The sequence below is a fragment of the Vollenhovia emeryi genome, unplaced genomic scaffold (genome assembly GCF_000949405.1).
Source record: "Vollenhovia emeryi isolate VEMERY1.0 unplaced genomic scaffold, V.emery_V1.0 DF939120.1, whole genome shotgun sequence".
In the NCBI taxonomy this organism is placed as follows: Eukaryota; Metazoa; Arthropoda; class Insecta; order Hymenoptera; family Formicidae; genus Vollenhovia; species Vollenhovia emeryi.
In genome coordinates this window covers 1,316,687-1,333,368 of record NW_011967246.1, presented here as the reverse complement: position 1 = coordinate 1,333,368, position 16,682 = coordinate 1,316,687, and the positions used below count along the sequence as shown (strand labels likewise).

The 16,682-nt window shown below is 47.0% G+C and overlaps 1 protein-coding gene across 4 annotated transcripts; it reads right to left on the bottom strand.

Annotated features, from left to right (window-relative positions):
* Window positions 1-1,801: 1,801 nt before the first annotated feature.
* LOC105570470 (la-related protein CG11505) lies at window positions 1,802-16,652 on the bottom strand. Of its 4 annotated transcripts, none has more exons than XM_012027681.1 (10): window positions 16,257-16,652; window positions 14,533-14,911; window positions 13,522-13,771; window positions 13,305-13,445; window positions 12,872-13,096; window positions 12,594-12,739; window positions 11,462-12,496; window positions 6,476-6,746; window positions 5,872-5,976; window positions 1,802-5,418 (listed from the first exon to the last, which is right to left on the bottom strand). In XM_012027681.1, the coding sequence occupies exons 1-9, from the start codon at window positions 16,270-16,272 to the stop codon at window positions 5,881-5,883; spliced, it is 2,559 nt and encodes an 852-aa protein (XP_011883071.1). In that variant the 5' UTR covers window positions 16,273-16,652; the 3' UTR covers window positions 1,802-5,418; window positions 5,872-5,880. The 4 variants fall into 4 exon arrangements, with proteins under 4 accessions (XP_011883071.1, XP_011883072.1, XP_011883074.1 ...); XM_012027682.1 differs by lacking the exon at window positions 16,257-16,652 and adding an exon at window positions 16,062-16,070; XM_012027684.1 differs by lacking the exon at window positions 16,257-16,652 and having other exon boundaries at window positions 14,533-15,084.
* Window positions 16,653-16,682: the final 30 nt, after the last annotated feature.

The following is a 16,682-nucleotide window of genomic DNA, read 5'->3' as shown; positions in this document are numbered from 1 at the left end:
GAATGTAGAGGAGAAAAAGAGTAAACGGAAAAGAAATGAGAACCAAAGAACCCGTGTTAATCCAAGAAAAGGAAATCGAAACAAGGTCGTTTAACAGATCGTCGCTCGCGTGTACGTGTGTACGTGTGTGAGTGTGTGTATATGTGTGACAAGGCGCGCGATTACGCGAATCGCTTATTATTTTTTTCTCTTCTCTTTCCCTCCTTCCGTCCTTACGAGTTCGCGTATACGAGAGTCAGCGACGCAAATCGCAACATAGGATCGTGAAACGCACATCGCGACATTATATTACGCACACATACATCAAACGTATGTATAATAATTAATGCTTAGCCTATCCCGTGTGTGTATGTGTGTGTATAGTAGTATACATATGCGTATATAATATATATACATTGAATATATTTTACTATATCGTTGGAGAGTGGCGGCGAAGCAAACCGCATTCCCGGAGAGAACCGCGCGCGGTTCGTCAAAAAAAAATATATATGTATATATATATATATATATAATTTGTATATCGCCTCTCGTATATTATATCCTTAATGAAACGCGTCTCAGGACTCGCCCGGAGCGCAACGTGTGCGAATTAACGAAACGATCCGCACCGCCCGAAAAATCCGGCGCGTCCGGGCTCATCGACGATCGACGATCGATCACTTTTCTCCCTGGCACCCCACCCGGGCGCGTCCGCTCGCTTCTTTCGGACGCCTCGCGGATGCAGGAAACTGAGAGAGATATATATATACATGTATACACACCTCTTTCACTCTTTCTCACACACACACACACACACACACACACACACACACACACGCATACACTCACTCACTCTCTCTCTCTCTTTCTCGCGAAGATACGCAGCGGACGATGTTAAATGATCTCCAGAGAATCGCCCGGCGAAAGATCATCCCTTGGCATTTCCCGGTTATCGGGCGACCTCGGGGAAATCCCGAGCGAATAAATCGGCCGAATGGGGAATTTCGTAACTTTTCGAGTTTATTCTGCTCTTTCATCTTTTAACTTATCAGTCGTGTTTTAAATTAATTATCTTGGACGTTGCACTGGGGCCCCCTCGACGAGATCCCGTTGAACCGTCTTTAGAATTTGGAGTGTTTTGCTGGTCGGTCGCAGTACCACGACAGCATAATTGTCGTTATTATCCGATTATATCGACGTGTCTTTCATTACGATTGGATCTCAGAAATCCCAGCGCTTAGTCATAGTCCGATTTTTTATAATCTCAAGTGGAATTTCAAGTGGTACGAAAGTACACGAATTAATCTGGGAATTTTAAGCGTAAAACAATATCATACATCTTATATCTATATATCTTTTTTTTTTAGTACGCACTATCGACTTCGATAGTCCCGCGAAAGATCGCAAGACTCCAGGGGAATGTCTCGCCAGCACGATATACGATCCTCTGAGAGTCGACAGTTTTTGTCCGACATATCGTTTATTTGATTTATTCAACTCAATATTAACAGAAACAGCTGACAATCCTATTTCGAAAACGCCCTGTGTTGTATGTGTGTATAAATGAAGAAACGGCAGCATATCGTAAGTTCAAAGTATAGCAGTATGTACGTCGACACGTCATCCTGTTGCATTCTATTCGCAGGAGATCGATTTTTTTCGCCCTTTTTTCGTTGCGCTTTGTCAATTCAAACCCGCATACATGTTCATCAACAAATACATATATAATATATATATTTGTTAACAATGTCTTTTCTCTCTCTCTCGCTCGCATCCTTTTTTTCATTTTTTTCACTATAGCGTGTTCTGTTTTGTGTGTGTGTGTGTGTGTGTGTGTTATGTGTGTAGGTACATATGCATCATCGTAACACCTAAAGCCAAAAGCTCCTGCTTATAATAATAATAAAATAATGATGATAATAATATAATAGAGCAATCAATAGTACTAATTAATATTAATAGTGGTAATAGATAATCAATAATATACAACATACTTTGAGGCACTTAAATGCGTGCTCAATTAGTCGTCCCGATTCTCGCAACACTAGCTACTCCGAATTAGCATGTTCTCTCGCGCGCATATTTTTCATTCTCTCCCACTCTGTCTCTCCCTTCCTTTCTCTCTTGGCCGAATAAAAACGTGACTCTAAGATTCCTAAACGTCTCGGTGCACCTCGTGGTCAGAGGGTTTAATACAAGAAATACTCTAACAGAAGAAGAAAAACAAATCTGATCGCGTAGCAGCAAAGAGTACAATGGGCGGTTAGTCGAGTTTCACGCAAATCGGAAGTGGCCGTTCCCGGTAATCCCTGAAATCGACGATGACCACCGTGATGAACGATGCCCGCTCGCAGTGCATCGCTCGCGAGCATCAACTGTGGCAAACAAGACGGAAGAGTAAACGGAATCACAATTGGACGATGGGATTGAAAAGCTAGAGAAAATGTAGGAGTGGAGTCGCGACGAGGGCTCGGAGAGCGAGGATTGGAACATCGACCCATCGCACGTAACAACGCAGTGGTCCAAGGAACTGCCGGTGAACCATGGTACAGCCTTAGATTTGCGCTTGATCCGTCGAGATGGGTGGAAAATTGGGCACGGATTCGGTGATCAAGAGAAAGAGAGAGGGAGAGGGGAGGGAGAGAAAGGGGGGGTGAAAAGTAAAACTGAGAGAAGAGAACGGAACACTGTCTTGAACCAACACGCGGGTCCGAAAAATCTTTTGAGGAAAATGGATTTTTCAGAGGAAGTTTTTACAGAGATTCGCGTTATTCAGAAATAGGCGAGAAAAGCGAGACGAAAACCATGGTGATGATGGTAGTGATGGAACAAGGATGGACTTGAGACGGGATCCATGACGAGGCTTCGGAGACAGATCCTCGGGGAGATCCAAAAAATCCTGGAGTTAGAGGACTTGAAATGCGGGATTCGAGTAGCGGGAGTGAATTTAAATCCACTTTAAACGTCGCCGCGCTTAAAATGGATCTGAACAAATTGAGGAACAATCGAGGCGGGAGAAATTCGCATACGTGTGCATAAAAAAAATATCTGACGCAAACTGATGCGGTTCCGTTAAGGTGGAGCGCGTGTGCGCTAAATTCCATGCCCGCTTCGTTACGTGTCTCGAGAGAAACCCCCCCCTCAAGCACATTATAATACGCATTCTCTGAGAAATTAATAGATCTTTTTCTGTCGCTTACGTTTGGCGTATCGCGATACGCAACACGGTGTTGCGCACCATTGCCAGCACTAATTAAGATGCTAATCAAGTATCAGGTGTCGTAATTACATTGTAAAACGCAAGCTATTCGTTACGAGACACACGCTAGCAACATCCTCCACGATTATTCCTCAATTGTGAGCTCTTCGTCCTTGTGTTAACTTTACAGATCCGGTATCACCGCCGATTTTCTCCGCAATAAAGCTTCTCGCACGCTTCAACCGCATAAAAATACGAATTCATACGTTTCTCAATCGTCCTCCTCCCTCACCTCCTCCTCATTGTCGTCATCATTCGCCATCAGTAACGCCCTTAAATCACGCATAATCTCGTACACATCACCTTCCTCTTTTTACAAAATACAATCTCTTCGTTCTCCTCTTATTATTTTCAACTTTTTTTTGCGTAAAAGATGAGGAACGTGGAAGAGAGCGGAATTTTTTTTGGGGGGGGGGGGAGATTCCACACCGCTTTCCACTTGGCGAGAATCTCTGTTGATTTCGGCGTCCACTTCGTTGCACGTTTCGGGAGATTTCGTCAAGCAATGTTCTTTTTTTGGCACAAATATATATATAATTATATATCTAATAGATACACACACTTTCGCGCACACACACGCACACACACACACGCACGTACACGTGTTTTTTTTTCCCGATTATATTATTACGGCCCTGCACGCGCGAAGGAGGGGCGGGGGAAGGGGTTTTTTCCCTTTAAAAGAGTAATATAATCTTACCTCTTTAACGCGATCTTTTTTACAAGCTAACAAATATGTACCTCAATCACAGAACCAAAAAACGATATATAACAATACTCTTCTCTTGCGCGATGTACCGGGTGATCGGGAAGCCGCGTAGCCATACGCTTGGTGCTGTCGAGAAATACCGCTTAAAAAAGAAAACAGAAAAAAATACCGTCCGTAACACACTTCCGCGTTTATTCGAAGCACAACTTTAGACAATCATTTATATCTCGTAACTCGTAATTTTTAGATTCGTAAATTCTTTAGATCTATATATATATATATAAATATATAAACATATATATTTATATATTTGTTATTAATTAAGAATCCTTACCAATTACTAACGAAGTCTTAAAACTAAAGCTTATCAAACATTATTAGGTACACTCAAAACTGTTACATCGTCTATAATGAAACTCATAGGAGTAAAGACCGGTAATAAAAGCTCGAAGAGCGACTCGTGCAACAGAAAAAAACTCTAAAAAGTACGAAATCTGTAATTTCGAGAGCGTATAACATTTGAGAAATCAAAATTCCATCGAGCGAATTATTTCATTCGATGCAAGTTTCGATTTTTATTACATTTACACAAGAGTGAAATCTCAGATTTCCACCTCCTTTACATTTTTTGATACCCAGTCGCTCTTCTTGTCGATCTCTGCCAGCCTAATAATAATTCTCATTGGCGAGCCGGTAACCGAGCGCCGTCAGCTTCGCGTTTCCGGGCCTCCGCTGCCGAGCCGGCCGTTCTTTCCGTTCGCTTAACGCGTGCATTTAGATCATTAGGTTCTTAAATCCTATAACAAATTTTTAGATTTTTTTTTAAGACCTTAAATCCTTCAAACATCCTCCAATCACGAATAAACTACAATCGAATCATTGCGTTTCGCAAATTGCAATAAAGCGAATAAAACAAATGTGCCGATTATACATGGGTAAATATATCGGCGAAACTATCAACATCATCAAACCACGGCGACAAAACTTGCCCCGCGGGACTCTCCGATCACCCTGTATAATAGTAGCGCCTGCGAATGCGCCGCTATAATAGTGCGCGGCGAGTCTTACACATTTTCACACGCACACTATCACTCACTCATTCATTCTCTCTCTCTTGATCGATTCGTCGATCGACCGATCGTTGATCGTAGGCGAGACGTCACTGTACAATGTAAAAAGTTCTCTCTTCCTCACGCCTGCAGCACGTGACGGCGTCGGTCTGAGAAGGGAGTACCGGGGGGGAGAGGGGGTAGATAGGTAGGTGAAAGCAGCGGCGAGCTCCGATATCCTGATTCTCGATCCGATCCGATCCGACCCCGAGAAGATGGCGATGACGTCATAGCACATATAGCACAGCTAATTATCGTTTAATTACCCCGTTGACGCGTGGTAATCTGTAGATTTTGGCTTCTTGCTTCGTTATATCTAAGCTGCTTCCGCCGCTCGAGGTGTCTTCCTTCATCGTCGTCACCTTTACGGCACATAAAGGAACAGAATGTACACCCTTGCGGACGTTTCTCTTTTCATTTTGTTATGGAGAACCGACGCTTCCGGTCGATTGTCTCACGTCGAGGAAACCAGTTCGTTGATTTCGCGAATTTGGGAAAGTATCTTTATCGTGCTTGTAACCGTTCTTTCATATAACTTTGGAACTAATTGCAAATATTTTCAATTTTTTCAGCATACCGATTTGTTGTATCAATATGGATTGACTTTAATCTAGGCTCAACTTACACTTAATCCTTTTCTAATTGTTAGAACTGGAGAACATTAATAGAAATGGATACGAGATCGCCTCGAGGGATTCTTAGTAGAAACTAACATTTACGAAATTGTTCGCAAAATCAAATCAACTTGTTTCTCTCCGCGTGTATAGCTTCTTCAAAGGAGATTTTTATGGAGACTGAGGAAAAAGGATACTCACGTGCAGCTCTTAGACGTTTCTATCCCTCTCATCTGTTTTGTGTTTTGTACAAGGTAGCTCGCGGCAATGTTGCGCTACTTGGGCATAGCTTGGCCTCGTAAGATCCTGCAGAGAACACAAGATATTTATTAGCTCGCGGTATTCAAGAGTATTCATTGCTCTGCAGAGCATAAAAATCGCCATAAATACAACGCAACGGTTCTGGATGAAATCTCATTTGAAAGATCTAAAATACATAAATCTAATTTTATAAACATCATCCTCGAACACATCTGAAGATGTTAAGATTATCATTTGCACTTTTAGAATCTTCCGCTATTTGCGTAGTTAAAATCTTACCAAAATCATAGCTTATCTATACATTTCTAGACGATATTTTAGATCTTTAATCTTGAAATCTCAATTCTGGATTCTCAGTGTTAATTATTTTGTACGTCCCGGAGCCCTCGCTTCCTCAACTTGAATCAGAGAACTTTTATCCTCTCCGTATCTTCTGGCACATTTATATTCTGCGCACAAGTTTCCTTCAGGGATCCTCGAGAGTCCGAGGCGTACTTTCAACAAATTAAGCTCCTTCGAGAGAGATAGCCAGGATGATACTTACTATAGGGAAGGCAGAGGCCACTCCAGTTTGCGATTGGGAGTTCTGTGAAGAGGCAGTAGGAGGTGGGACGACGACGACGACGTTGTTGCAGTCACACCTGGTCATCGTCTCAGCGTCGTCCGTGGTCGCTGCGGCCGACGTCGCCGTCGTTGCCGTTGTCGTCGTCGTGGCCGTCGTCACCGTCGACGTGGCCAGTGCCGGCAGGTGCGTGTTCGCAACTACAGCGTCGTCCACACCGTTCACCATGTTCGAGTCGTCAGTCTTTATAGATCTGTCAGCGGTGCATTGTCAGTAGTAAGGGACTAACACACATGCTTACTTATGGTTGCTTTCCTTTTAGGAGACACAAATCGACGCGTGTTGACACACTCGAGCACAGTTTGCCGCTGTGAAATGGCGAAGGTTTTGAGAAAAGGTTTTGAGAAAAGGTTCTGTCGAAAACAAAAAAAAGACTATCGAGATACTCGAGGCGGATGCTCCAGTTCTTCGGTCAAAAACACACTCCGACTCTCCTCCCGAGCAGAGTCGAGAAGTGTCGGTTGAGTTTGAATTAAATTCCAAGTGGAAAGCGACACGCGTCGATTTGTGTAAAAAAAATGTCGCGACTGTGTTCTCTAAAAGGAAAGCAGCCTACAGCTGCCCTGAGACTCCGCACGGAGAGAATTTTCTCTTAAAATTTACCCAGAAAATTATGTAATCGTAGGCCAACCCTGGCACTTTCAACAACTTTATGAGAGCATTTGAAATTTTTCCACACATTCTATTAGTAATGCGTATGGTAAAATTTCGAAGAACTCGTGTCCAACGATTACACGATTTTCAGGATAAATTTTAAAAGAACATTCTCCCCGTCTGGTATCCGCGGAGGTGGCCCCGTGCGGATTCCTTGGACTCTCTCAGGTAGACATTCCCACTATTTTCCCGTCATTCTCGAATATTTAGAGACCTTCGGGAACGTGTCCAATTGAGAACTCAGGTATCCGAGGTATCCTTAACGCGAGGCTTTCAGATTTTTATATCCTCCAACCCTCGGACACACGCCGGGACAGTTGCAACACGTCCTCGCGCGTCGCGGAAGCGTAAATTGTTACGAAACTTATTACGGGCGTTCGAACTTACGAGTGCGAGTCTGAAACAGCAGCTCGAGATCAGAAATCGGAATCAACGCTCATTGCGATCTACTGAAGTGCTGTAACGTGAACTCTCTCTATTACGTGCGCCATCATCGTGTGCTAAACGCACGGTAGTAACTGTTAATCTCGCACCGCACGTCAGCTTCGTTCATGCACAATGAGAAAATCATGTTCGTGTGGGCGATTCTCGAGCCAACGATTCGGGAAGGCTCCCAAAGAATTTCGAAAGGTGCGGGGGTTCTCGATTGCCCAGGCGAGGGAGGCGAAAGTTAAAATTTGCAATCGGCTCAAGGGGAGCTTAATTGTCCGCATAAATCCCAAAGTGGAAAATTCTCATAGCCACGCGAAGGAATCTGTACGAAACGTTGTTTAAAGAAAAGGAAAAAAAAAACAGGTGGATAACAGGCGCGGAAAGGCGCGTCGAAAGTTCACCTCGTGAGAACCGCCCGCGACGATCCAGGGATATGCAAGAGAGAAGGATTTTTCGCAGTGTCGCAAGACATCGATTAACAAACATCAGTATACACATTGTTTATTAACTTCTAGTTCATCGCTGACAATGCAACTATAGTCACCAAAGGTCCATCAGATACCATGCTGAGGCCGCGTGTGTTCTCGTTTCCTCCGTTTTATATTTTATTTTACAGTCACGTAACGAGAATTATAACTTAACTAGTAAACGTTAGAATTATATAGGCTAGAGAAACCTCATCATTGAAAATGCCTTTACGAGTAACTCGAAACCAAACGGATAATAATTAATAATAATAATAATAGCTCTTAATCATATTAAAAATTTATAATAATAATGACAATATGTAGCAGTAGCGTATTAATCAAATAATAATCGTAATATATTAGAGAACCCTGAAAAATAATATTGTTTATCGTGCATCCCTATTCGACGTTTTATTTGTTTGTCTGCCGCAAAACAGTACAGGCAAGAGGAGAATAATCTCACACCACAATAATACCGCATACATTCCCGCACACACATGTAGCGTTTCATAAGTGCGCCAGCAATGGCTGTTTAATGCTGATTTCAATCGGCGGTATGCGGAGTGGCCGCGCTCGTGTGCCGAAAGGGACAGTTCTTCAGGTCCCTCGATCATTGAACACTCGGATCCCTCGGCGGGTCCTTCGATTAGATACTCTCTTGCTTTAGGCAATTCCGGGATCCTCAAGTCCCTGAGCATTTTTGGCCTCCCGTGAAAATCCCTCGAGCCACGTCTTCGCGGTGGACTCCGAGGGTGTCTTGAGAAAATTCGCGATCAGCTTTGCGAACGCGTTAATAAAGAACCGAGGACAGAAGTTGTCTGAACAATGACGTCCAGGCCATCGGGCGTACATTCAAACGCCGGATGAGCTCGAAGAACACGGAAGTCTGAATGTCTGATAACTGGAAACGTGACATCTTAGGTCTTGGGATCGGGCACCCGGACGAGACCTAAGAGCCTGTCCGGAATAGGTCGGAGGTATCGAGTGATTCAATGATCCAGGGATGAAAGAACCTGTGCATTCAAGAACTAAGAATCTAGGAGAATCCACGGTACCGCGAACTTAAACCCTTATCTATATACCGGATTTATAGAGCATGCTTATAGAGTCCTTACAAAAAAAAGGATATTTACTTATACAAGCAAAAAAAACAGAAAGTTTCTAGAACTTCAAAAATTAGAAAGGCACGATAAGAACGGCGAAATTATTGATAAGACATGGCAAATCATCATAGATGCGAGTACATCTAATTAATTTATTCATTAAAGTAAAAGACAACGGGCGAGAGTCTCTCGCCCAGCCGAAGACCTAACAACTTAAAGATTCAAGGACACCGTTTTTCCTGTTTTCAGGATTCAAAGAGACTTGACGAAACCAGCTTCAGAATTCTCGCTGAAGAACGACCGGAATGGATTGCACTCGGCAACCCAGAACATCTATGCGCAACTCCACGAATCTTGAGTCAGCTCTTAGATCCCTCTCGTGTAAATTTTCCACGGTAAAACATACGCGTTGGGGGAAGAAAAAAAAACCAGTGGCGAGAATGCAGGCGGATACAGACCACTGCGGTAACTCGAACGACACTTAGCAATTAGTAAACGTTCTTTTGCTCTCGGGATTAGCTATGGCGATGCGAAAGAAAGCCTTCAACCTCTGTGCATCTTTTCAATGAAGAAAAAGAAGAGATCCCCCTCCTCGCAGGTAACAAGTACGACGGCGTGCGATCGGCGTCGCGCCCGACGAGACGTCGGGACGGGAAGGGTCGGCCCGGAGGAAAAAGCACGTGTCCGTCATTTCATCAAAACAACATAGCGCATAATGCAGCCAACAACAACACAACAACAACAATGAAACACAACTCGGTATTCCTGAGGGCGTACATCACGGTACACCCTATTACCCTGGTCCTACATAAAGCTCGTATGTCGTGGCGCCGTATCCTCGAATCCTTGGACTTTCGCCGTCGTCGAGTCGACGAGTCCTCACGAGCGAAGCCGAAGATCTCCGGGAAAGTATTGGATCCTTGGATCCAAAGATATACGACGCGCGATCGCGAGAAGAATCCAAGGGAAAGGATCCAACATGGAACTCGGAGGACCCCGAGGATTCAACGATACAACGGTCCACCGCGATCCAAGGACATAAAAATCCGGCCACGCAGGTGTCCAGGAACCCGTTTACAGAGACCAGCTGAATCCCTCGTTCGAACGGAATCTACTGTATGACCCCGATTCGCGTTTGCTTTCTATGCGTCAAGTATAATTAGTGATCAGTGTTTAGGTACAAACATAAATTATTTAAGACTCTGTACACGTATCCTTCTCGCGAGAAATGCAAAGTGGTAAAACCGTCGTAGCCGTTTACAGGATTAAAACAAAGGGGGAAAAAAGCAAACGAGAAGTCAACGTCCTTTCGGTTGCGTGAGCGAAAAAAATTGCTCCTTCGCTCAAACAAAATGTTAGACTCAACTTTGTGGGCGATCAAGGTCTCGCGCGACGTTCCTCTATCATTTTATATTATAAAGATTTTAAACTACGCGATTTTTATAACAGTATAAATTGAATGAGCGCGCTTATACGTAAAAAAATCGAAGCAGCAAACGTAATTTTTCAAACACAAGGATTCGACAGTACGGCAATACGGTTCGCCGGTGTTCAGTGCGAAACCTCGTTAATGCACGTAAATATTTTTCAAGGAAAAATCATTACAAACGAGAAATAAAGAAATCGGTTTAAAAGGAGACAAAACTAAAATGAATTAATAAAATTAGAATAAAACGATCCTATAAGAGGTTAACGATTCAAGGACCAAAAAAAAAATATATATATATCTCTCTCTCTCCCTCTCTCTCATTTTGCGCAGTAAGCGCGCATATACATCTATGTACATGTATGCATGTGTATTGGGAGAGCAGAAAGTTTCGTCGTACTTTGGAACAAGGCGGCCGTTTGTCGCTTTCATAACCGAGAGCTAAATAACGATTTTGCTTTAAAAAAAATATATATATATCCGAATTCTAACGGAGTTTCTTGATTTTTCCATACGTAATGAAAGAGGATGCAACATCGTTGGAGAATCTAAAGAGAGAAAAAAAAAGAAACAGTTCGTACGACCGAAGAATTTTTCCACACTCCAACTGCGCATTGCGTCGTCGAATAAAGGCGTGTTAAAGATCCGTTGGAGGATCTGTTATTTTTTTTTTCTTTCGTAAAAATTGTAACACATCTCCAACGCAATTGACAAACAGTCCGCTACTCGATCCAGCACAAGAGAATTTCGCGTATCAACGCAACTCTCCGCAACTGCCCGAAACACCGTTACACCGAGCGAGCGTATAATTAAAAATCCCACTCACTTATCAGGAGATGACGGGGGAGTGAGCGCGACGGTGCTGAGCGCGGCAGCGTCGGCCGACGACGTATTCTCGTTGTTGGCCGTCGGCGGATTAAGGATATGCGTGGCGTTCGCAGAGTTCGTCGATGCGGCAGCGCTTCCCTGCGCCTCTGCTCCGGAACTCGCTCCAGGACTAGCAGATCTACTGGCGGCGCTGGCCGCCGCTGGCGCAGTCGCTGCGGATTGTTGCTGCAACGGAGGTTGCGGCTGGTTGCCACTCTCCTTGTCCTTGACAACGGCCTTGAGCTTGGCGGTACCCTTGACGACATCGGACAATCGATTCTGCGATGAAGACTCTATGCCGACAGCGCCGGCGCTGCCACCGCTGCCCGCGTCGCTCGACGCTTTGCCGTGGTCGGTGTCGAGGCCGGGCAGGGGTGGGAAAGCGGCTGCCTCAAGGTCAAACTGCACACCGCTACTGCGGCTGCTGCCACAGTTGCTGTTGCCGCCGCTGCCCCCGCTCGCCGGCAAGGATTCTTTAATCGCCGGCAGCGGATGGTTGTTCCCGGTCGCTACCTTCGTGTCCTGATCTTTGGTCCTGCGATGGATACGGTGGCGGGCAAACGAAGGAGCCGAGGAGGAGGATGTGGAGGAGGGCTCGACCGCCGTCGTCGTGTCCTGGTCCTGCGCGGAGGACAACGAGGAGGAAGCTCCCTTTACGTGCTCAACAGACGATACGGCGGACGACGAAGAATGGAACTTTGTGCCGGACTGGTAGGAAGAAGAGGACGAAGAGGCGGGCGGCTTCGAGGGAGGCAAACTCGAAGCGTGGTAGGTGGACGTAGAAGAGCCCAGTGACACGTTACTGTTGCCACCGCCGCCACCGCCGCCGGTCATAGGAGGATGTGAGCTACGATTACTCAGCGGCGGCATAGACGATGGCTGATGGTGGTGGTGGTGGTGATGGTGGTGATGGTGATGATGGTTGTTACTATTGTTGCTGGGATTGGCCGGGTCTATTAAGCAGCTTCTATCGGAGCCGTTTCTCTGTCTATTTCTGTACGCGTAGGGGGGAAAAAAAGGACACTTTCAGATACACCCAGACATTCGTTCGACCGACGTAATATCTAGAAAAGCTACTTGCAGATCCGTACCTATGCCGAGGATTGTATCTCGTATTCGAACGCGTGAACGTGTTGTGCGGCGTGATTCCGTTCATCGTAAAGACGTTGGACATCTCGAAGTAAGCGGGACTAGTTGGTCCCCAAGGCATCATACCGGCCGGATAAAAGGCCGGTTGCTGAGGGAACGGTGAAGAAACATTTTTAATTTATACGAACCACTCTCGCTCTCCCTGCGCAGGGCGCGATGTATTATTCAAAGTGGATGGAAAAGTTTGCGCGCCAAGAACTTGCGACTTGTGTATACTTACATAAACGACCTGATTCGCATACGCCGGAATAGTTGTCTGAGGCATGGTCGTGCCATTGGTATAGAGAGAAAAGCGTTGCTGTCCGGCCGTGTAACTGCTTGGATCGTAAACAGGAGGAGGGGGTGGAGTTCTGTAGCCGTTTTTTATACCACTTACACCGGCTACCGTTGGCATTGGTAGCCTGTTCATTGGTTTAGCTTTGATTCTCGCCATTATCGGCTTTCCCTGCAATTTAACAGTCGGAATAAAAATGACGCACTTGGAATCCACGCCTATCATTTGCAGCTGCAACGATAAATGTCCGATTACAGCTACAATAAAGACCAAATACGGCAGTAAACCCCGCGCGAATTGTCCAAATCGTCAACGTTTGCTTCGCATTACCGCGTTATCCGAACTCGGTGTTACGTAAGCCTCGACTACCACCACCTACCTGAAATTCTCGAACCTCTTCGCGTAGAAACCGGTAGGCCTTTTGAGCATCCTCGTCGGACTCGAATGTCACGTACCACGAGCTATTGTGAGCAAACTCGCACGAGATAAACCTCGGGCATCCCTCTCCAGAAAATAAATTCTACAAAGAAACAATCGGGACGTCAAGGACTCGGGCCTGGATAATCTTATCGCAGGCTGGACAAGCTGGGACAAACCTTGACGTCCTCCAGCGGAGTGTTATCTGGTATCTCACGAAGTATCACGATACATCGTTTGTGATTGGGCCTCACTTTCTGCCCCTCCTCGTCGACTTGAACATTGGGAGACTCCCTCAGCACCTCCGTTATGAGTTTAATATCCTTCGTCAGTTTCTTCACTTGGTTAAAATTCGCTACTGTCCATATCGGCACATACTGATCGTTATCCATTTGCGACAACAAATAGGTATCGTTGGCTAAATTCTCTCTGGAAAGATAAATTGTGCTGTTCATTCACACGCCGCGCATACTCTTATCGTCTATGTACGGGCTCGTGAAATTTGCATGTCAATTGCGTATTCCGTGACCCGATCAATGAAAAACTGTCATCCTTTTAAGCAAAAGCGGATAATTTTTGCATACACAAAGTAGTCGCGATCGCACATAGCATTGAGGTACATTAAGAGAATCAAGTTTTGCGTTTCCAGATACGAATTAACATTTTCTGGCGTTGTGCTACTTTTGCAAAGACTGGCACATTAACAATTTTCCTAAAATTTCCAGCTTCAAGTCGTACTCTTGATGTGCGACATGCGACTACTGAAATCCCACTGAATCCCTTCCTTGCGTCTGACTTTGTTGAAAGTTCAACCACCAGATGTACTATAATAGTATTTGGTAATACAGGTGATCAAAGGTTAATTTTCGACTATAGCAGTCAAGCCAGCCGTGCAAAGAAAATAACGAAAACTCTATGCAAAAGCGGTCAACTCGCAGTCAACGGATCCCCCAAGTTCGATTGCCAGTGACGCGCCCGCACGGCGCGTTCCCCGTCTACAAAGATGATCCGAGGGTGACTGTGAAAAAGCTGCGTGCTGCACAATTGCGGCACATTTCAGGAAAAATATAAATTTATAAGTAATCGATGCAAATGTATTGATGTATTCGCGTAATGATTTTGCAAGATGATTGCGCGCATTTCGCGCGGCCCCGGCGATTCGGGGGGGGGGGGGGGAGGCGCGCGGTTACCTGGAGAAATAGTACTCCAGCTGCGAAGAGAGCATTTGTTTAAGCTGCTCCAGCGGTATGCCGAGGACATTTAGATCCGTCATCGGTACAGACGGTGGTGCGGCAGAGGCGTCGCCCAACGCGGCGACATCCACTGGACTGTATCCGACGGCACCTCCGTGCATGCTTATAGCGTGTTGGGGCGACGGCTCCAGACTGCCGACGCCAGCGTCAAGAATCAGCTCGCTGCCGCTCGGCGCACCGTTCATGACTCCGTAGTCTATATTAGGCACACCACCACCAATTGCGCCCGCAACCTGTGGACCCAGAGGTTCAGGGGTGGCTGGGTAGACCGCCCCTGGTGGCAGCTTCCCGATGTCCCCATTCATGTAAACGTACCCTGCGAAGAGAGAAAGGCTTGTACACTCCCGCCCACGTGCCAAAGGTCCACGTACATGTACTCGACGATTGCTCATGATCTTCACAGACAAGCCCTCGGATGCAACTGGACATTTTGCCGAGCTACTCGGGATACAATCGGCACCGTCTGCCTCGCGGGTCGAGTCGCACTTGGACCCTAGAAGCGGCACAGCCGCAATTCTAACCTAATCCGCGCCAAGCTGTGCGTCCCGGTCACCGCATCGAACGCGACTCCTCGCAAGAGTAGGTCCGGTCGTTACATCATGTATAACTTTCCCGTACATTTGCGCTTGCGATTGGCTCGACGCTCAGACACGGCTCGGGTACAACCGCGAGGGACGGCGGAATTTCCCCAAGTATCTCCGTTCCAAGAATAGACAAAGTCATACTTCGGTCCGACAAAATATCCGTTGCATCACACAGAACAGTTCCCGATCCCTTTTCCACAGGACAATGACATATCTCTGTACGATACATATAATATAAAAAATATTTATATTATATATACACGCGTATACATATATCATAATCGGCTAGAGTTTTATTCGTGCTTAAGCTAGGATGCTCCATACAACATTGACAGCCCTCGTATCCTCGCAAACTATCGGTGACGACGACAACGGTGTCCCGCAGGAGGGAACAGAACGACGAGGAGGGACCGTTCGACCCGAGCCGCGTGTACGCGGCACTGTCCGACGAGGCCCCGCAGGGGGGGGGCACAGAACGTGGGGGAGCGGCACCGAGAGGAGCGACTTGACGGCGCGGCCGAGGAATCTCGGCGACGGGGGCCTCCGGCGAGCCTCGGCGACGGGGCGTCGGGCTGCGTGCCACGACGACGGCCGCCCGGGGAGGCTCGCGGCGCCCCAGGCGAGGATCCCCGCGCGGAAGGCCGCGCAATATGTTGCGGCGCGCGCGGCGCGTTATCGGCCAAATATAGCGCGGTCGTGGACACGGCACGACGGTGGCGGCGGCGGCGGCGGCTGCTGCGGCGAGCCGGACACGAGGACAACGTACGCGGACGTGATGACGGGGACGATGACGACGACAACGTGGAGGACGAAGGACGGGCGACGATAACGACGTGTCGACGTGCACGGCGCGAGTTTAGCATGCGGCGCGGAAAGACACACCAACATAAGGAGGTGGCGACGGTGTGGCGAGAAGGTGGATGAAGGCGGCGCGATGACAAGACTACACTCCCCGACACGAGCGCGTGTTACACCGACGAGGACGGAGATGATGATGACGACGGTGATGACGATGACGATGATGATGATGTTGCATGGTGGTTGCGTGGTTGGATGAATGGGATGGATGGTCGTTACCGAAATCACCGTTCATCTCGAGACGGGCCCGGATGATCCCATGTGCCCTGAATCTAGCGCTACGAGGTGCCTGCCCGTTCGCTCGCTCGCTCGTACGGTCGTTCGCTCACTCGCTCACTCGCCCGCTCGCGCTCTCTTTCTCTCTCTCTCTCTCTCTCTCTATCTCTCTCTACGTCCCGAACGGCCTCGTGCAGATCGGTTTCTCGACTAGAGAGAGCTCACGAAGCACTTTGGCTGCTCGCTCGCGGCCCGTCGTGCGCGCGGGGCGTCTCGTGCAGCGCGTTTTTGCGAATTCGCCCGTGCTGGCCTCGATGATCGACGTTGGGCCGACTAGGGCACGATCCGGGGCACCGATCGCTCTCGCCCGTTCGCCCGCCCGCTCGCGCTCTCGCCCGTCCGCTCGCTCGCTCGCTCGCACGCACGCAC

Excerpts from the sequence above, each read along its gene's own strand:
- LOC105570470 (XM_012027684.1), bottom strand. The coding sequence starts at position 14,987 with ATGAGCAATCGTCGAGTACATGTACGTGGACCTTTGGCACGTGGGCGG. Across the intron at positions 6,747-11,461 it reads CCCCCGTCATCTCCTGATAA|ATCTATAAAGACTGACGACT; the intron begins GTGAGTGGGATT and ends CACCGCTGACAG. Across the intron at positions 5,977-6,475 it reads TGGCCTCTGCCTTCCCTATA|GATCTTACGAGGCCAAGCTA; the intron begins GTAAGTATCATC and ends TGTTCTCTGCAG.